Below are 20,644 nucleotides of genomic sequence, written 5' to 3' on the forward strand. Positions count from 1 at the left end.
CTGTTTTGGATTTTTTTTTTTTTAATACTACAGGATCAAGTGCCTGTAGTTTGCATTCTAATCCTACAAACTGTGGAGAGAAAGGAGGCTTTTGCATAGATATTGTGATTTCCTTATCTTTCCAGTTCTTGATATAGGAAATAATTTCATTATTTTTAAGGATTTATCTTGGTAGGAGACAATAGTTTATAACTAACAACCCTATAATAGATGGTTTTACTCTACACTAACAATATTAACAGAGTATTTAAATAAGAACAATTTGATTAAACACATTTTTATTTTACTTACATACATATTTCAGAAAACATCCATGTTATTTTTCAAATAGTTCAACAGAAAGCAATTACTAAACAGTAACATTTATGTTACAGAAGTTCCAAATAAAGTTAGAGAATGGAAATAAATATTAGTGTGAGTTACAATGCTAAATCAATTTTGTCAATAATAACTTCTATTTTGCCCTATCTTCCTGCAAGGTACATAAGTTGGGGTTTTGGGTTTTTTTTCCAATTCCATTTGTTCATTAAATTTAGGTCAATGTTTAATACAATAAAAGTCAAGAAATCCTGAGAGAACTGGAGAGAGAACAAAGCTGGGTTTTTGATTTTAGGGGGTTGTTTTTTTCTCCAATAATACTAAAGAACAATGGAAGGATGAGATCTATTAACTTAAAATGTGGAACAATACAGGAATCAATTTTTTTTATAAACCTTTTGAAAGCTGATATTGCCTTTATTGAAGAACTTTACTGTGAACAAAAATGTCTAGAGAAACTTAAATATTAAAAATAAATAAAACAATAATTTAATCATAAATAATAAAGGGGAAAGTAAGAATGCTCTGTAATTTTAGCTAAATTTTAGATTATCTGTGAAGAAACCTATACACAAGCCTAAGAAACACTTTGCTCACTTTTCCGAAACAATGACAATGTAAAAACTAAAAACAATGGTAGTCCATCCTTTGGCTTTGCAAAATAGAAGAACAAGGCAAAGTATTAAGATTTCTTTATACAAAATATTGTGTATTTAAATGTTTCTTATTACTTTGTGCATGCCTATGTGTACATACATGCAAAAATATTCTATCCCTCTTTGAGCAAGAACACATAAATACAAAAAAATCTTCTGAGCCATGATTAACGTCCATTTACCCTAGGCTACTGAAATGATGGTGAAAATAGGGACATCAAAATGCATTCAGCAATGTTTCTTATGTCCTGTAATTACAAGCACAAAACACTGCATGTTAAATAGAAAATTATTTTTTCCTCAGAATTAGCCCATATGCACAAGTCCTGAATTGAATCCTCCTTGCTCTCCAAAGGTTTCACTATGCAATTTTAAATATTACATAACTGTTATGATTAACATGGTAATAACACTTTTCTCAAGTCTATATTGCCAAAATCTCTATTACAGATGCAACAGTCATGTGAAAACAGATTATTAAAAGTAGTGGAACTTGTAGACATCTCATATACAAACAGGCAACCTCTATTTCCCTCTAAGGCAAAATACGTGCATCAAAATCTCTGCACAGCTTGCAGGGCAGAGAAATTGGTATTTTCAAAGATAGATTTTTAGAAATTTTTTTAAACAAAACCAGTCTTCTTTCCAACATTTTGAAACAAGCTTCCATTATAGATAACTATCATTAGGATATTTTACATTAAGTCTTTATTTCTAATTGTCATGGCTTAACTCCAGATGCAATCTCGGCCCCACGCAGTCGCTTCTTCACTCACTGGTGGGGTGGTGAGGAGAATTTGAAAAGTGATAGAATTCATGGGCTGAGACAAAGACAGTTCAATAGGCAAAGCAAAAGCAGCACACATAAGCAAAGCAAAACAAGGAATTCATTCACCCCTTCCCATGGGCAGGCAGGTGTTCAGCCACCCCCATGGAAGCATGGCTCCACCACACGTAGCCCTGACTTGGGAAGACAAACACCATCACCCCCGATTTATTCTTCATCACTCTTCATTATTCTTCCCCCAGCTTTCCACCCTAGCCATGATGCCATTTAGCAGGGTATGGGGTCAGCTGGGATCAGCTGATCTGGCTGTGTCCCCTCCCGGCCTCCTTGCTGGTGGGGTGGGGTGAGAGCCAGAAAAGGTCTTGGCTCTGGGCAAGCACTGCCCAGCTACAATGAAAACTTCCCTGAACTATCTACAGTTTTCAGTAGAAATCAAAACCACCTACTGTGAAGCAAATTAACTTCACCCCAGTCAAAACCAGCACAGCATTAGATTTATATTTTTCCTAACAATGAGATAAATCATAAGCTAAAGGGGAGTTCATAGAACATAAACCAGTAGCAGCAAAAATCTTGTTTAAAATAAGTTTTCTAAACCTATGACTTCTAAAGTTCAAATCTCCCCTTGGTCTACAGAGCTTTTTTTTTTTTTTTTTTTTTTTTGATATTACAGGTATAAGTAAAACTTAAACAAAAAATTCATTATTTATTTCCCAGCATGCAAACTGTGACTTACAGAAGTGTAGGAGAGAATTGAAAATCCTACACTCTAAATGACAGGGGGGGGGGGGTTAAGTTTTGATGAACACAAAGCAGAAAAAAGAATATTATAACGTATCAATATTTGTGAAAAAATTAATGAAGACAATTTTAATACAACTTGTGCAATACTGTGTAATACTACTTCAATAATTACTTATCAGAACTAAAGAAGCATCAGAAAAGTGAAAAAAAGAATGAACAGGAATGTGTCTGGAGTACTTTGACAAGTGGCATAAAGAAAACAATAAATAAAAATGAAAAGATGAAAGCTAACCTACTTTAAAGATAGTTATGAAAGCTTGCTTTTCTTTATTTATTTTTTAAGAGTTGTTTAAACTGCTTATTTATAATTGAGCCTTTCAAATACACATGATTTGTTAGAGTAATATGTACTTCAGCTTTGTCTCGCTCTCTTTCTGTCTTCAGATTGACTGCTATTTGAAGGCCTTATTTTATATGGCTGGACTAATGCTATTGCACAAATTGCCACCTTTTCAAGGCTGTGATTTCAACCTGCCTGAACAACTGCCACTTTAGCACCACAATAAAAAATACCTTTTTGTATAACAACTCTTTTCCTTTTAGGAAGAATAATGAAACAAAGCAAAATAAAAAGGCACAACCATCCCTTTTCCCAGAAGAGTCAGGCTCTGGGGACATCTCCTCCCCTCTCACCTTCCAGAGTTTCAGAGCTGCTGCACCGACACGGGCACTGCAGCACACAGCTGCTGCAGCACTGCTCCCCCCAGCACGGCCTGTCCTGCCCCACAGCTGTCCCCAAAGCCAACAAAGCTGTTCTGTGGGGTTTTCCAACACCCACACCCACTCCCCAGTTGCACCGGGGCTCCTTTTCTACTCCCCCTGCCCAGTTTCCAGGGTCCCATGGAGCTTCCTCCTCTTTTCTCTCCGTCTCCTCACTGGAGGCAGGTGACACTTCCTTCAATAAAATAGTCCCTGTGGGAAAACACAGGGACTTGGATGCTTCAGGTGAGCCCCTGGAGTGCAGGGTTACATGTCTACACTGACCCCAGTGTGCATATCCCAGATTTTATCCATATATTAGGCTAAAAGTGGTTGCGCTCAGTGCTCTTAGATGTCTAGATCATGCCTGCCTAGCTGCGAGGTTTAGAGTTTATGTTGTAATTACCCAGTCAGAGAACAAATTTTAACTTGGCAAAAGATCCAACACTTAAATTCTTGTTGTTCATGCAGAGGTCACACTTTAAAAAAATTAATCAAAATTTCAGTCCCCCTAACCTGTATGAGTAGATGTTTAATTAAGTATTTTTGACTAATAGCCAGCTATCTTCAGCATGGATGTCCACTTTCACTGTCTTGACTCTGGTCTAATGGAGATGGTCAGCTTATTCCTTGCCAGAACAATTATTATTTCAACTTCCAACTTCCCTTTTGCTTTCCATTAAACTACATCCTATAAAATGAGGGTAATTCTTAGTAAAACTAAGCTAAAACAAAGAGAACTGTTTTGTGCACCTGACAGCTCTCATTTAAATAATAAGCTAATAGAAAGTTTTCATCATGCAGACAAGACCCAGAGAAAATTCTTGAATATGAAGCAGAATTTGATCCTCATCCAGATACAGAGTTGTCCTTGCAACAGTTGACATGGGGGGGATCAGAGGAGAGAAACTTGGAGCTGTATTTTTATGCTGAATTTTTTCTGTGAATAAACAGAATTTCAGTCTCCAGGACCTTACATGGTACAGCACACAATATAAAATACCTCATTAAAAATATTGTTAGAAGCAGCCTTCAGATGACAGATTTTCATTATTCTCTCTCCTAGTTCAGACTTGACTTCACTGAAGAAAACACCAAACATTTCTTACATATCTGCTATCTACATTTGGACTGTAACATATTGCAATTCGATCCTATGACATTAATGAAGTGGTCAAGTGTCAATTCTGCAAGGGTCATAATGTCAGATACATCTAATCACTTAATATACCTAAAAATCTGTCTAAATAGAGACTGAAGTCCAATGAGAAATCCTTTCAAAGAATAAAGGAGGGTGTTTACTTCTTACTTTGCCCAGTAGGCGAGGATGAGCTGCAGTTTGCTGTTACAAAAGTGCTCTGAAGCTTTGCCCTTCTTGCTGCAGAGCAGTGTCTTGAACCGTCAGCTCCAGCAGATGATCCTTGTTCTATGTAACCAGGGGTGGGAGAGGGAGAGCTCCTACAAGGAGAGCCCTGCATGCTGAAGATCTCAAATTTTGTTCCAGAGTTTCACCTGGGAACACATGAAAATGTCAGAACCGTAAATTGGCTTCTCTCTGCTCTTTACCACAGACATAACATTGCCTTCCCAAGGCCCTTATTTTCTTCTGCCTTGCTCTAGCCACAAGCAGCTGCTGCTGAACAGCAGTGCTCACAACTTTTGAACTCAAAGGTAGGTCCATCATTTTAAGTTGCTCTTCTGTCATCAGCAATGGAGTGTACTGGTTGCTCACCCCAGGTCAGGGTTTAAACTACATACGGCATAAAATATTTTAGGTTTAGACATGGCAAAGATTAAATTCTTTACTCGGAGGTAATGAGATGGTAGTTTGAAAGGAAGTACTCGATTATTAGCAGTCAGTTAATGAGAAAAGGCAATCTTAATTCCTTAGGAATTTGTCTAGAAATCCCCTAGCAATATGGAATTTCATTTTATTAGCGCAAACTATGGAAAAACTTAACTCCATATCCTTCAAAACTTATGTCTTGTATTTTAAAGTTTCCGAGAATTATTTAGTTGGTGAACATCTGACTGGAAGACATGATGCGACTTCAAGAGAAATATTTTTTAAAATTAGACAGGAGTCAATACTTTTTAATAGCAACAACCCAGCAGCCAAAAGACTTTAGCACCTGCATCCTCCTGGGGAGCAATTTAAGTATTTGGGTTCTCACAATTAACAGGTGCTCGTGAAGGTATTTAACTATGAAACATTAGTACCCAGCAGATTTTCATTGCCCTCTTGAGTACCGATATTGCAGTAATACCATTTCAATGGGGAAAAGAACCAACCAAAACAAAACAAACCTGAAAATTATACCTAGCCTAAAAATTTCAGATACAGTGCCAAATATGTTGCAAAATCCAGCCATGGTCACGAGTAGGGCACAGTGGATGTTGAAGTGCTACTGTGGCAGAGGGTTAGTGCAGCTGGGACTGCTCTGGAACATCTGTAAAGCAAGATTCAGAAAAGAAGATTATACCGATATGTCATCTAATGCAGCTTAAAAATAAATAACTACATAAATAAATAACCTTTTGGACTCCAAGCCCTTGCTTAGATCCTGAACAAAAGTAACGCTAGCTTTTCTTGTGTATTTCTGTCCCAACACTCCTGCAGCAGTCATTTCATAACAGACCACGCTGTCCTTTTTTTCTTTCTGTATCAAAGAAGTATAAAGGAGAAAAACGCATCTATATTTAACTTCAGAACCATGGTCTATCAGCCATGCAAAAGCACAAGTAGGCATTTCAACTAGTAAACCACCGACCACTTCGCTGCTAGGGCAGGCTGGCAGGGGAGCGCTGAGGCACAGCAGTGCGCGATGCTGCGGTGCGGGCAGCATCAGGCGGGCACACTGAATAAACGCTGCCCGTGCCCGGGGCGGGTCCGCAGGTGTGTCCGGCAGCGGGGCCGCGTCCCGCTCCCCGCGGGGAGAGCGCCCAAAGCCGCACGGGGCGGCAGCGCGCAGCTCGCCTCCCGAACCGACGCCCCCAACGCCGCCAAAAGTTTCGGGGGCCGGCCCCCAGCGTGCCCGCCTTGCCCCGCTCTCCCTCCCGGAGCGCGGCCCTGCGGCGCAGCGGGCTGGGGCTGCCCCCGCCCCGCACACCCCGGCGGCGGCAGGGCCGGGCAGGGCCGCTGCTCTGCCGCCCCCCGGCGGGCTCCGCGTCCCCGCCCTGCGCCCGCCCGCACCCGCGGCGCGGAGAGCGGCAGGGAGCGCGGCAGGGAGCGCCCGTCCTGCCCGCCGGCCCCGGGGCGCCCGGCCGCCATGTGAGAGCGGCGGGCCCGCGGCGGAGCCCGTCCCCGGGGCGGCGGGGCCGCACCGCCTGCGGCCGCCGCGCCGCGCTGCGGGCTCGGCAGCTCTGCGGAGCCGAGCGGGCAGCAACAAGCCGCCCCGGCCGCCCGCCCGCCCGCGGCCCCGCCATGGGAGCCGGGCGCGGGCAGAGCCGAGCCGGGCCGAGCCGCCGCCGGGGCTGAGCGCGGCGCCAGCGCAGGTACGGGCGAGAGAGGGGGGCGCGGAGGCGCCGGGCCACGGGGGAGCGGACGGGCTGGGGAAGGGGCTGGCCCGGCTCCCTCACAGCTGCACCGGGAGGGGTCGGGCGGCGCTGCCCGGCCCTCCGGAAAGTTTGGGCGGGCGGCGCGGAGCCCCGGCTCCCCTGCAGCGGTGTCGGGCGGGCGGAGCGCGGTGCCCACGATGCCATCGCCGAGGGCCGGCCAGGCGGGCGGCTAGAGAGAGAGGCTTCTAAATGGCTTTGGGGAGCGATACCGCGGAGGTGGGGTCGTGCCGGGAGGCTGCACCGGCACTGCTTGTCGTGGCCGGAATAGTGTACGTATTTTGGTTTGGGGTTTTTGGTTGTTTTTTTTTTCCCCCCGATTTGGCGTGCAGTGTTTCAGGGAGAGGAGCCGGGAGCGCTGCCTAACTCCTGGAGGATGTGGGTTAAATGAGCCTTGGCTGCGGAAACTCGGAGCGGTTCTACCTTGTCTTTCGAACACGGGCGAGGAAGAGGTGGTGTTGTGTGCTGGTTCGGGTAGTTCGGAAAGGAGGTAGTTTGTCTTTGCTCGCTTTGGTGTGCTTGGTTTTAGTTGTCTGTTACAGAAACGTGCTCGCTGGTAGGTATTTAAACAGAACCCAAACCAGCGTACTTCGGACTGAATAAGATGTTAATAAAAATCATAGTGTGTGCAGACAGTGAATAGCACTGAGCCGGGTAATTTCTATTCCGGACCCTGCTGGACTTTGGGGAGTTCCATTTAATCCGTCGGGCGTCCGTCCTCTTCACATGTTGTCATTTGAAAGTTAAAAATAACCCCCCAAGCGCTCTGAGTTTTGCCTGCCCCTGCCTTTGCCAGCGCGGATTCCCGGAGTTGTGCGCGGTGCTCTCTCGGAGCCGAAGACGCCCGGTCCGTGTCCAGAGCCCTGCTATTTATAAGAGTTGGCAGAGCGGGGGAGGAGGAGGAGGGATGCAGCAGCAGGCTGTTTGCCTTTTGCATAAACTACCGAGGCAGGTTGCATATTGTTTGAGATGTTGCATCGGTGGAGGCGAGGCGGGGTGCGGGGGGGAAGAAGTGCAGAAGCTGAAGTATTCCTAATCCTTCTTTTCCTAGGGACTGTGGCTTTACGAAGCGCTTCCCTCCGATGTGAATGCAGTGTCCCCTGTGGGATGCAGTAGGTGATGCCCAGCTCTACTGCAATGGCAATTGGAGCTTTCTCTAGTTCTCTTCTCGTAACCTGCTGCCTCATGGTTGCCCTCTGTAGCTCCACCGTTCCCGTACAAAAACTGGCCAAGGCTCAAGACAAACAGGAGATAAAGGCGAGCCAGGAAAAGAGAGATCACACGTCTGCAAGGGACAGCCAGACGGGTCCAGGGAAAATGAATGAGATCGGCAGGAGCGGGAGGGAGGAGGGTGGCAGGGACTGGAAGAGCAAAGGAAACAGGAACTACTCGAACAAGGAGTCTTGGACTAAGCAAAAGCAGGCTTGGAGCAGCCAGGGGACAAGCAGTAAATCGGGGAGCATTCAAGTGCAAGAGCAGAGGGATGCTGCTCCCGAGGAACCTCAGGTGGCTGAAGATTCCTCCCTGCCAGCCTCTGTTGCGAGCGCCACTGCCGAGCCCCCGGAGGAGTACGCGTACCCGGACTACCGCGGCAAGGGCTGCGTGGACGAGAGCGGCTTCGTCTACGCCATCGGCGAGAAGTTCGCGCCGGGCCCCTCGGCCTGCCCCTGCCTCTGCACCGAGGAGGGCCCGCTATGTATCCAGCCCGAGTGCCCCAGGCTCCACCCTCGCTGCATCCATGTGGACACCACGCAGTGCTGCCCGCAGTGCAAGGAGAGGAAGAACTACTGCGAGTTCCGAGGGAAAACCTACCAGACCCTAGAGGAGTTCATGGTAAGGAATGAAGCCAAAAGTCTTTTTGTGGGTTTTTCTCTTGTTCAAAGTGGTGTTATGGTCTTTAACTGTTTTCTCAGGGAGTGTTCTGTGTCTCCCCCTCCTCTTCACATTTTTGTGTTAATATTACTTCTGCAGTCCTGTAAAATATTCCCCTTAAACATGACCTTTCTTGCTCTATGGTACTCTAACATTTTTAAGTGAAGGTGCTGATCTTTATTAATTCCTTTGGTATTTACAGTAAAAAATGCTACTTGGAAGGATGCTGCTCCGTGGTGTTATGGATTTTGTGAAAGTTTTCAGCAATATGTTTGTTTCTTTATTTAACTATTAACTGTTAAACTTCTGTCTTGCAGGATCAAGCAGGGTTTTGTGAGCTGACCTCTATTCCTAGTAATCAGTTTGTGATGATCCCTTCTTTTTTAATAGTCATTTCTTTTTCCTTATTAACTATTTAGGCAGTGCTGCCAAGATTGCCTAATGTTGGCTTTCTGTGAATGACTATAGGTCTTCTTTTTAATAACAGCATAGTTTGCAGTCTTGATTGCAGTGATACCTAAAGAAAGGACTTGAAAAGCTTCATGTTCAGGGAAATCCTTTCAGACTGGGGTCTTTTTAGCATTATTATGCAAGGTTGTTATCATTGAAAATGCAGGATGTTACAATGCACTCCAAAGTTTTGGAGTTGGGGGCAGTTTTCTGGTTTTTTACCTTGTCTTTTTCCATTTAGTATTTTATTGTGGTTGAGACCTGTGAGCAGGCTCTGAGATTGGTTTGTGAAATTTCCTGTGAGTGACTGTTAGATACAGGGCTGTTCCAAAACCCATTTCTGAATACACTGGAGAATTTCATGCTGAATGTATTGAGGGGAGTATGAAATATAATTCAAGGTTCTGGAAGCTGAGGCCCTCTCAGGGTGGAGAAATAGAAAGTGAATTTTTAAAGGCTGAAAGTAAGCTGTCACCTTTGCTCTCTGGTGTTTGCACATTCCTGAAAACTTAGCTTTGCTTCATAATGTCTTTCCATGTTCTTCAGTTTAAGAGAAAATAAAAGAGCAGAGCTATTTTCTCCATAATAAGAAAGAGCATTGTCATTTGCTCTCCTTAGGCAATAATGGGCAGAGCACTGGTGAATTGCAAGGTATGGCAGAAAACATTGTAACATCCTCCCTATTTCCATGTAATCCTCAAAGGTTACATTCAACTTCAGGTTGAAGTTTTCTACTTCAGAGGGAGCAGCTACCTTAACAGCAGCTAGTTGGTGTGACCTTTTCAGAGAGGGCTTTTGAGATCCTTTCTTTCCCAGCAAACTTAATTCTTGAGGAGTGGCCAAAAGATGAAGCTTCTCCACACCTACTCCATAGGTTTGTGTTTTAAAGGCTTCTCCCTGCTTTTCATTCACTCTCTTCTGCAGAGTTCCATTTCTTAGCCTTTTTCTGTAGTGGTGTGGTAGTAATGGCTGTAAAGCAAGCCTAAAATACTGTGTTAAATGTGTAGTAAGTGTAGAACCTCAATGTTCCCTTGCACATTTGAATATAACTGATAGTCTTGGTAAAAAAAATATTGAACAGAGACATTTATAGAAATGCCTTGAAAAGAATTTGGTTTTCAGCTTTTTAATTTGATTCAGCTTTTAGCCCTTGGCTTCATATCTTCCTCTAAAGAAACACTTCTGCTTTGTTTTACCTGGCTATGGAAACACAAGTGAGAAGGGATGTCCGCTCAGTACAAGCAAGGAAAGCTATGGATGCAATTAGGCAGTGGAAGTGCAGCCTGATTATTTTCCTATGTGAGAACCTTGTTTTTTAGTTGAGATTCAGTGTTGGCTCCAATATTGTGAGCACAAGCTGTAAGTGCAGCTGTTTGCCCAGGCCACTTCAATCAGTGGAGTTGTCTGGCAACACAAGGTGCAGATGTAGTCAGGTTGCTGCTGCTCAGTGGAAGCAATTGCAAAATACAAGCAGCAGTTTCAAAGGTGATTTTGTGAGTTTAAACTTGATGGTCTTAAGCTGACCATGCAATCTCTTGATTAAGGTCAGGGAAGGAGTTATAAATGGATAGTGATGTGATTTTTCTCTGCGTCTGCTCCTACTATTTGTGGCAAAGAGTACCAGACATCACTGAAGGAAGAAAAAGGTGACCTCCTAACATTTAAGTGACATTTTTCTTACAAACATTTATGTATAGATGTGTAATTATGCATGCAAGTTTGTGAGTCTGCTATATAAAACTCCTATATGGTTTGGCATGGCAAAGAATTGCCCTGACTGGAGCCAGCAGCTGAGTGTGCCAGGGAATTTGAGGTTTCATGTGTTTCTTCTTTGATTTGCAGTCCATCCTTCAGGCTTTGCTTGCGTGTGCATGTATGCATGCATTTTTGTGTTTTCAAAAAGGACGTGGATGTCAGCACAAGACATAGCTTGAGTGTAGGGAAAGGATGGAGTCTCATAAAGATGTTTCCATCAGCACCACTCTGGTCACCTGTGGGTACTGTGGGGCAGAATAGCAGTGTGATCACAACATCCATATTAGTGGAACTGGTAGCAAAATCTTTATTTGGTGAAATGTAATGGCTGTTAAAGTTGTGCTCTGAAGCTGAAGATTTCTAAAACACGTGGTCCAAGTAAAATTTGAAAATTAAATCTTCCAAGTAAAATTTGAAAATGAAGGCTGATGTATAAAGTCTTAAGAGAATGAGGAACTATCTTCAGAAGTGCAATGTTTTGGAAAACACCTATAATTTTGAAACCTGTTGCTTTGTGTCTTTTACAATTTCCTTGCTACCACAAGTGGTATTTGTTTTGTGGGTAAGTTACTTGGAAATCTGGAAGTCAACAAACTCAAATAAGTTTTGAAAGAGCAGTGGTATTTTGAAGGCACAGAGGAGTAAAAGCATGGCTGGTATGTTTATTATTGTCAGTGTAACCTCATTCATGTTCTCCTGGGTTATGTCAGTGGCAAGAAAATATTAGTAAAAATTCCAGCACAAAAGAAAAGAAATTTGGGATTATGACTGGTTTTCTTTTTTTTTTTTTTTTAATTTAGGTGTTTTCAAGGCTTAAGGAACCAAATGTAGATTGTATATCTGTTATTAATCCAGCTTTATGTTGGTTTTGTTTTGATGTCTATTTGGTTTGTAATAAAGTTGGACATTTGGTAGGGGAAGCTCAAATAACTTTGGACTACAAATGATTTGTCACTTCTTAATTATGACAATTTACCTTAAGCTTCTGGATAGACCTACTACCCTTATTAAGCTACAGCTTTCTTCACACCCTACCAGTGGAAAATGTAGCAATTTACAAGCAGTTTACACAGTAGTGCATTTGCTCTTTTACAGTGCCTGCAACTCCTATACCTCTGCTCATAAACTTCCCTTTAAACAATTCTAAAGAGCTAGGGTTTTTTGCCATCTGTAGTCTATTTTCTGCAGGTTTTATGGCTGCCTGGTGAATACACAAGACTTCTGTTGCCTCTTGTTGTCTTCCTGCAGTTTTTTCATAGGTAGAACTGCTGCTGCTACAGAGTTAACAGCTTCATCTGTAGACCATGGAGATGTGGTATCATTAGTTATCAGAGAGAGATTGATATTATTTCCAGTCCAGCCTGGTTATGTCAGAAGTGGTGAGTGTGAGTGCTGCTGGGCTGGTCATTCCCCACAGGAACAAGAGGGATGCTCCTTGCAATGACTGCCACTGGGAACTGCGCTGCAGGGAAATATGCTTGCGCTGCATGAGAACAGAGGGGAAATGAAGGACCAAATGTGGCCTTTCATTCTGATTTATTTAGCTGCTGTTACATACAGAGACTGTCTTATTGTCTCTCTCTCTAGTGATAATTATGTCTCCAAGTATTAAGCTGCCATTAAGGTGCAGAAAGTGGGGGATTTCTACAGTTCCTGCTGTATCCTGATGATCAGTAAAAAGCAATGTGCTATTGTTTAGTCCAAGGATGAACAGACAATGTCTGACACTGATACCATTTTAGCAGCCACTGTGGTTTACTTGCATGCCTGAAAAGAGCTTTGTAGAAATAACCTCGTGGAGACCCTCCTTCCTGCTGCCATTACTCAGGTTGGTGGGTTGTAGAGATGTCAGTACTTACCAAGGGTGTACTGTAAATATTACCCTGAAATCCTATGATCTATTACACTAGAAGTGTCTTCATTACTGCAGTATCACATTAACAGTACACTTTGTTGACAAAAGATGTAGTCTTCATGTGTGTGTGCTGTATAGGACAGAAATGTGTATCAGGAATCATCATTATTAGAATAAGAATAATAATTAGATCAGTTTTGTTTCTCAACCAATAGTACATGACTTATTATTCTGAGAATTTCAGCCTTTGTCAAATTTGGAAATCTAGTAAACCTATATAATTAGAATATGCTTAAATTTTACAGAGGAGAGTTTTTACAAATAACTTCTTGCCTTGTTTCCTGACTGTCATCAGATACTCTAGTTTTTATACCACTTCCAATATTGAATGACACAGCTACTAAGCAGTGTCCTGGACTAATGAATGCCTGTTGCAGTAACTACTGATCTCATTCAGCTTTGATAGCTGGCAAATTTGCATCTTTTCCAAGTCATGGCAAAAAGTGTAAAATTTGATTTAAAGCTGTAGATTTGCCTTGTTCATCCTTATCTTTGGAACTGAGTGCTGATATTTTTTCAAGTAGGATTATTGTATATGTAGGATTATTATATTGTATAACATTTTTATATTAAAAATAATATTTTAAAAATCAATCCTCCTTAAAAGCCATGTTTTTATAATTTAGTAAGTGTTGTTTCTAGGTATAACTCTAGAAGGAGGGATTCTTCTTATTGACTTAATACTTAGGAGCTCGGGTTTGCTGACACTCAAAACTTCACTTGTGGTTCAAGTGATTACTTGAAATACCAGAGCCTTTCAACTCTGAGCATTGGATCAGAAACCTCCTCATGTGCTGACACTCCACCTCTGGAAATGAGTGTAAAAACAATTACAGGAAAAAGTTGTCCCAAAGTCTGCAATAAAGATCTTCTGCACTGGACTGTCAGCCTCCGTGTGGGATTTCCTAAACATATGCGTGGTGTTGTCGTTGGTAGAGTGTAAAGCAAAGAGAAAATGCAAAGTGAGTAGCCAGCAAAGGAAACCTGAAATAAATAATAATAATAAAAGCAGAAAGCCACACAGCAGGAGATACTATTTAGGCTTTCTAAGCAGAGGGAAGGGCGTGAGAGATATCTGAGTGCATAAGCGAATAACAGCCTTGGCAGGTGGGAAGGGAAGTAGCAAAGCATGAATGAGCATTTAGTTGGAGATGATGCTTTGCAAGCATCAGCATGTTTGAACTTTGGAAGTGAGAAGGATGTGAGAGGCAAGCAAGCAGAGAATGGATTTCAGGAAAAAAATGTGATAGGCTGCCTGAAAAATAGGGAGAAGAAGCAGATGATCTGCAAGTTAGACATCTGGGTGATTCTTCAATGCGAATAATTATTTTCTTCTTTAGATTTTCGTTTTTTCTTCTCTTATTGGAGAAGTGAAATGAGGGATTGTCTGCATCAGCTGGAATCTGGAATGAAAAACATTCCATAAAAAGAACAATGTCCTCCTTAAGTAAATCAGTAATCTGCATAGATTTTAGATTTAGAGGCTCACTAATAATAACGTTCAGCTGCATTTTCATCATCATGGGTACCCATGTGGTTTTTTGGAGTGCAGCAATGAGATTTGCAGTATAGCATTTATTGCTCTTCACATCCTTGCTTCCCTCCATCTTGTGTGGTATGAGGATATCAGCAGTGCAGGTGAGATGTGCCTGGTCAGGAATGGTGAGGAGGACAGCTGGAATTGTACGTGTGGCAGATGCAGACATTTCAAAGTCCATTTTTTACTAAAGAGAGTCTTGCTACTCTTTTGTTGGGAATTAATTTCTTTGAAGTAGGTCTTTCAAGTAACTATCTCAGGGTATTCCTATTCTGTAAGAGTTCTTCAAACTCAGTAACATTTTGCTAGGTATAAAGGATTACCTGTATTTTCCTTTACCCCTTTCTTTGAATTTCAACTTTCTTTCAGAAAGTTACAATTATTAGAAGAATTGTCCAAAACCAATTAACCTATGGGAAATACCTGAATTCAAAATGATGGGTTTTTTTCTTGACTTGTCTTTGAAAAATACAAATTTCAGTAAAATGTTAACTTTCTACTACCAAAATACTTTCAAACCTGAAAAAATTACAGTAAGGATTTCCATTAAAAGAATTTTCAAACTTCATTTAGCAAAACTTTTCTTCTTAAAATACATTTTTTTTTCTCCAAATTATTTTTGAACCTCTAATAGAACTAAACGAGATTATGAACTTAATTTTCACGAAGTTCATTTTCATAGTTCAGGCAGACTTCATCTTCATTAGAAGTTCAGTGAGGTAATTTTTGTTTAATTTGTATTAAAAGTCTTGACTGTTGTTGTTTTCAACATCCCTCTTGACTTTCCCATTTTGTGTGTAGGTTCAGACAAGAACCTGTTTTGTTTTGGAACCTTTTCCTGCTGTGGTTCTATAACATTGCAGGAGCCCAGTCTTGCTCTCTGCGTTATTTAGGCCACAAAACCCATTTGTTTTAGAGTGGAGAGGGAGAAAGGCATGAAGGAAAGAACATTGCAGATGAGAGGGGAGCACTGCACACTCCAGGAGAGCATTAAGTGGCGGAGCTGAGGGTGCCTGGGTTTGTGTTTCAGGTTTCTCCGTGCGAGAGGTGTCGCTGTGAGGCCAATGGCGAAGTGCTGTGCACGGTGTCAGCCTGTCCCCAGACCGAGTGCGTGGATCCCGTGTACGAGCCTGACCAGTGCTGCCCCATCTGCAAAAATGGTGAGTGGTGCCTGCAAAGCTCCTCTGCCAGAGAGAAGATCCATGGTGCCCTTTTCTGCCTTTGAAAGATGAGTCAGATACTTGTCTTTTTCCTTGAATGGAGATGGAGTTGTGTGTGGATGGTGTAATCCTGTTGTGAGGAATCAGACCTCCCTTGATTGTGGGGGACTCAGTTATCACCTACATGGATGTTAATGCCAGCTGTTGGTGTATCTCTTGTGTATATAATTTGCACGAACTCGTTGTGGTTGTGTTTTATCTAGGCACACAAAATGGAACTTAGACTCTTCATATTATCCACCTTGCAACATGAGCAGGAATAGCTGCTTTTGTTCTCCATTCATATTTGTTTCCCTTTCAGATTCTTCTCCTTTTTTTCATTTTTCTTTCCTTAAGGCAAATCAAACGTACCTTATTGAGTTCATCTAATTTTCATACCTAAATGAATTAAACTCCCAAGTTTAATTGAATATTTTTTTGTAACTAAATTGGACAGAAAGTCTCTCTATTCCCAGCAAGAGCTTGTATTAGATCAAAGTCTTAGTCTATTTAGATGAAAGAAATTACATGACATACTAGCTCATCACTTATAAAGAAGGAATGATAATTTATTAATAGAAATGAAAGCTGCAAAATCTCAAATGAAATTATATTTAAAATTAAAAAGGACATTTAAAAATACTCAGATAATGTTCACACATCTATTATTTCTCTTGAATAGGTAGGTTTCATTACATTTGCTAAAACAAACTGCTTAAAATTGTGGGAAAGTTGGGGGAGGAGAGAGTGTACAGCATATGGTTTCCACAAATTCAACAGTAGATGATAAGAGATTGTTAATTGCATTGGAGGAGTTTCATTTGTATGGATAAAAAAGTAATTGCTTCATATCCCTTAATAGGTTGTTACAACCCTGAAGGAATTTATTCTCGGCTGTACAGCTTAAGGGCACTCTTCTTTTTGGAGATGAGGACAGGCATTTTTCAAGGCATTTAGGGACAGTTCCTGAGAAAGTCTGAGTTTGGAAGCTGGTGATGTCATAGCCAGCTAGTCTGAAGGATCCTTTAGCACTTGTTTGATGGCATGAATGTCACTGACATTGTGTGTGACATGCTCTGCTGCAGTTCCCCAGGTCAAAGTGACTTTAGCTGGCACAAGGTCTGTTTTCAGTATCAGGGATGGAGTTACAAGCAGAGTATGTTTAGACTCTGTAGTCTTTCTCATTGAGCTTGTCCAGTGGCTTAACAGTGTTTGGAGCTGGGCTGACCTTCCATCAGCACACATTCTCTCACAAGCAGCAACATAATGCACAGTAGCGGCAATCGCCCATTGATGGCTCTCTTTTGGATTAAGGTAGTGTAGCAGTGCAGGATTTGGCTTGGCTGTTCACACAGGTTCCCTGACACTTTTCCCAGAAATGAGGAAAAGTTATTGAAACTATACATGAAAGATGCCTTTTGTTGTGAGGAAGCTGCCTTTTCAGAGCTGGTAAAGCTGTATTACCTGAGTTCTACCAGCAAGAAAAGGCTGATCTTGTCCTCAGCCTCTGAATATCCCCAATATTACATGAGTATTTCTCCCATATAACTGTGAGCTGGCATCTCTGACCCAGTTTCAGACCAAGGTGACCACAGCTGCCTGTTTCTAGTCAGCTGTACTGTCACTTCTCTGCATGTCAGAGAACCAGCAGTGGCTTTCCTTGCTAGCTTTCAGATGAAGAAGAAAACCATTAGCAATAACAAGACCAAGATAGCTCAGAAGCAGCTCAGCTTTTCTGGATCAGCAGTTTCAGTATAATATCACAAAGAAACTTCTGAGGAACCCTCTCCACTGGGGGAGTGCATTTAAAAAAAAAAGACTGTTTGCTTTTCGAGCTTAAAGTGTGGTACACGTGCAGTTCTCTAGGAACTTCAGTGAATTGCTCAATGTTTTTAATTAGATTGGAGCAAAAACCTACTGAGCAGGAAAGCCTAGCCTGCCTCATCCTCTCATTTTCAAGCCTGGTGGAACAAATGTGCTGTGAATGTGGGTTGGAGAAACAATCATTGTGTTGTGCTTCAGGGTTGATTGTTACAGCGATGACATCAATGACATCGTGTTAGTGGCACAAAAGAGCTCGGGGTGATGTACAGGGAGCTCAGCCTTTAACCTGAATGGTGGGAAAGGTGGAGCCATAGAAAGCATCCAAGTGAGATATCTGCCATCAGGATGTGCAGTGAAAAAGAAGGGGTGGGAGGTGAAGTTTGGATTCTCTACTTTACTAGCACTGGTATATGCTTTACTAGCATTTGGATCCTTTACATTTACTAGCATTGATGTGTTGAAAATGCACACAGTCAAACTGATTTCCCTGCCTTTCCTGCCACTTCTTAACATATAACACCTTCCCAGCTTGCCTGGTGGAAGATTGCTGGCAGTGACCCAACAGTGAGAGCTGAGTGACTGCCTCTGTCACTGGTAATAATGCCCAAAATGCCCAATTAGAAGCGTGGAGGAGATCCAGTGAAAGCCTGTGGTTATTAGAAATTAATGAATTCAGTACATTGACAGGTGTGAGACCCTGTGCCTTCTCTTGTAGGAAGGCAGGTATGTAGTTGGCTTCTCTATTTTCACAAATTTGCTGGCAGCCCTTACAAGGAGAGGCATATGTGTAACTGCACATTGGGCTTACACAACTGCACATGTGGAGCTACAGACTTGCTTTGGGTGCAAGCAGTGGTGAATGGAAAACTTGTGGAATTAAGAGTAGTTGTATGTGTAGTATTTAATAATATTCTATATCACATCCTGACTTTCAAAAAGAAACCTGGATACTTTCATAGCTGAAGATAGTATCTTCTTTGTGGGCAGGGACAGGGAGTGCTTTAAAAGAACATTTGCTCTGAAAAGTAGTATATAGGAGAGACAAATGATAACACCTCAGTGAGATCTTTGGATTAGGGGAATTTTCCTGCTTTCTGTGTCTCAAGTCACTGCAACTGAGGGAGCTGTTTTGTGTTTATCTCATATAAATTCCCTGAAAGGAAACAGTGTGAGGACAGTGAGGGATGGAGGAGAGGCTTCCTTCTCATGTGGATTACATGTTAAGCTTTATGCTTTTCATAACCATCAGCACCAGCCACAAGAAAAAAATCCAGAAAGTTAAATACGACTTCAGAAATTTACATTAAGTAACAGGTGCCCAGTTCAGATCTCCATCCAGCTATACAGTATTAGCATTGTGGTTACTTTTGTGGAAGACATCTCTGTTCACAGTGATATCAATAACCTTAGATTCAGGTACAGAAATTTCTACAGTTTGTGCAGAGTTAAGGGTAAAGATAATGGGCATACAGTCACTCTTCCATTGGGAAAAGTCTGAGTACTTGTCACTGATGCATTTGGGGTGGGGAGGGGGGTAGTACTGGTGGTGAATTATCTTTCTCTAGATCACCCTGGTTGTGTGTTCCACTTGTATTCCCAGCATTAGAGCCCTAGTAGACATGCACAGCTGAATTCTGCTTGGCCTAAGCCTGCAGCCAAAGAGCAGCTGATGGAGTCAAGGGTGGCCCTGCTCCTGATGGTGTGCTTGCAGGAAGATGAGATTAAACCCATAACCCACGTGGTGCCTGAGGGGGAATCGTGGTTGCTAGACCAAAAAACATTTTGATCTAAGGTTCCCAAGAGATTTTTATTTCATTATATGGCTGAAAGATTGCCCCAGATAAAGTGAAGTGGATCCTGTTGCCCTCCTAGCATTCATCTATCTGTGTGTCAGTGTTGTTTCTCTGTCTACAGCAGGGAGAGCTGAGCTTCTCCTTTTGGCAAAGGCTCATAGCTGTACAGTCAAAAATGAAAACATTGATGCCTGGAGGGTCAAGTGTGTTCTCAGGGCTGTAACATTTGCAGGAGATGTCTATTCTTACTGGCTGTGCAATAGGGAGGCTTCACTGATTGCAGTCCTTTCAGGTGCCTTAGGTCATTTCAGGACCTAATTTGATTTTTGTGTTCATAGTTATGGGTGAAATACATGCATCATTTTGTTGAAATGATTGCTGCTAGTGAAGTGCTGCTAGTGTGGCCAGGGAGGGTGTGTGGTGATGGTTTTGTATCCCTGTGCTGAGGCTGACTCACTGAAACTTTAGTACCTTTCCATACAATTGCAGTGTTTAGGCCCAAAGTGACTTAAAAGTGCTTCTGAATGGCAAGTGGGGACCTCCATCTGAGAGAAGGAGCTCTCAAGGCAGCAAAATCCTGGTAACAGCTGGCAGAGCTGCTGTCTCCTTTTGCTACTGTTGGTAAAACAGGGCTTTGTCTCACCTCAGGACTCAGGTCTGTTAAACAATGGTGCTGGTTGATGCAGTACTGATGTCATCCCTCTGAGATCCAGGTGGAGAAAGGCTGCATTGGCCTGAGAGACCTCTCTGGCCATAAGAAAGAGGAGGATGTTTATTCTGGGCCCATGAAGGGAAGTTGCACCTTGGCAGCTCTCACGTGAGCTGGCTGTTTGCTCTGCCCTGCAGCCCCAGCTTTGCTCAAGGACTATGGTGAATCTGACCTGTAAAATTTAATGTCCTTCTGCAGTGTGTTTAAATAAAATATGATATGACCTTGACTATAAATGCCTTAATCTCAGCAATGAAGAAAGTATCATCATGCCGGTGTCCAAGTAGGGGTCAAGGCAGGGCTATTGCAAAAATCAGGAATGTAACTGCTGTAAAATTTAAGTAATCCATGCTTTTGATTGTGCTCCCTTCCTTTTTCTATTGTCACTTTAAATACCTTTTTCAGTCATGCTTTGGCAACTAATTTATATATAGCAAATGAGATCCAGAAGTTTTAACACCTGAGAGTGGTTTCTTCAGTCTACATTATAAGGAGGGGATCAAAGGAGTGGTTATGGTGGCCTCTTCTAGATGTAAGATATAGGTACCATAAAGTGATTGTAAGTTCTAGTTGATAATACTGAAACAGTATTTTTTTTTAAATGGGATGTATGTTAAATGTAATAACCTAATGAACAAGAAATCATTTTAAACTAATCCCAGTTCCACCCAGACAGTATGCACCAATGTGATTTGTTCCCTTCTAACTTGATGCGTTTGAATGCTTGTGTATGCAGGGTTACATTTGCTCCATGTTTCTGTATGCATAAAT

At 42.2% G+C, this 20,644-nt stretch overlaps 1 protein-coding gene and 1 long non-coding RNA gene across 5 annotated transcripts in view; one reads left to right on the forward strand and one right to left on the reverse strand.

Annotated features, from left to right (window-relative positions):
* Window positions 1–4,573: 4,573 nt before the first annotated feature.
* On the reverse strand, window positions 4,574–5,941 carry LOC134421836 (uncharacterized). Of its 2 annotated transcripts, none has more exons than XR_010028690.1 (3): window positions 5,800–5,941; window positions 5,585–5,714; window positions 4,574–4,776 (listed from the first exon to the last, which is right to left on the reverse strand). It is a non-coding gene; the product is annotated as an uncharacterized LOC134421836 (long non-coding RNA). The 2 variants fall into 2 exon arrangements; XR_010028691.1 differs by having other exon boundaries at window positions 5,572–5,714.
* Window positions 5,942–6,689: 748 nt separating this feature from the next.
* The window catches only part of VWC2 (von Willebrand factor C domain containing 2), a 55,979-nt gene continuing 42,024 nt past the window's right edge, over window positions 6,690–20,644 (forward strand). The window contains exons 1-3 of one of the 3 annotated variants that reach the window (XM_063163209.1): window positions 6,690–6,759; window positions 7,871–8,652; window positions 15,379–15,508. In XM_063163209.1, the coding sequence (XP_063019279.1) occupies window positions 7,939–8,652; window positions 15,379–15,508 (844 nt within the window). In that variant the 5' untranslated portion in view covers window positions 6,690–6,759; window positions 7,871–7,938. Of the gene's footprint in view, window positions 6,760–6,978; window positions 7,092–7,205; window positions 7,310–7,870; window positions 8,653–15,378; window positions 15,509–20,644 lie in introns of those variants that run through there. The other 2 variants (XM_063163219.1, XM_063163202.1) reach the window with 2 other exon arrangements.

The sequence above is a fragment of the Melospiza melodia genome, chromosome 1 (genome assembly GCF_035770615.1).
Source record: "Melospiza melodia melodia isolate bMelMel2 chromosome 1, bMelMel2.pri, whole genome shotgun sequence".
Taxonomy (NCBI): domain Eukaryota; kingdom Metazoa; phylum Chordata; class Aves; order Passeriformes; family Passerellidae; genus Melospiza; species Melospiza melodia.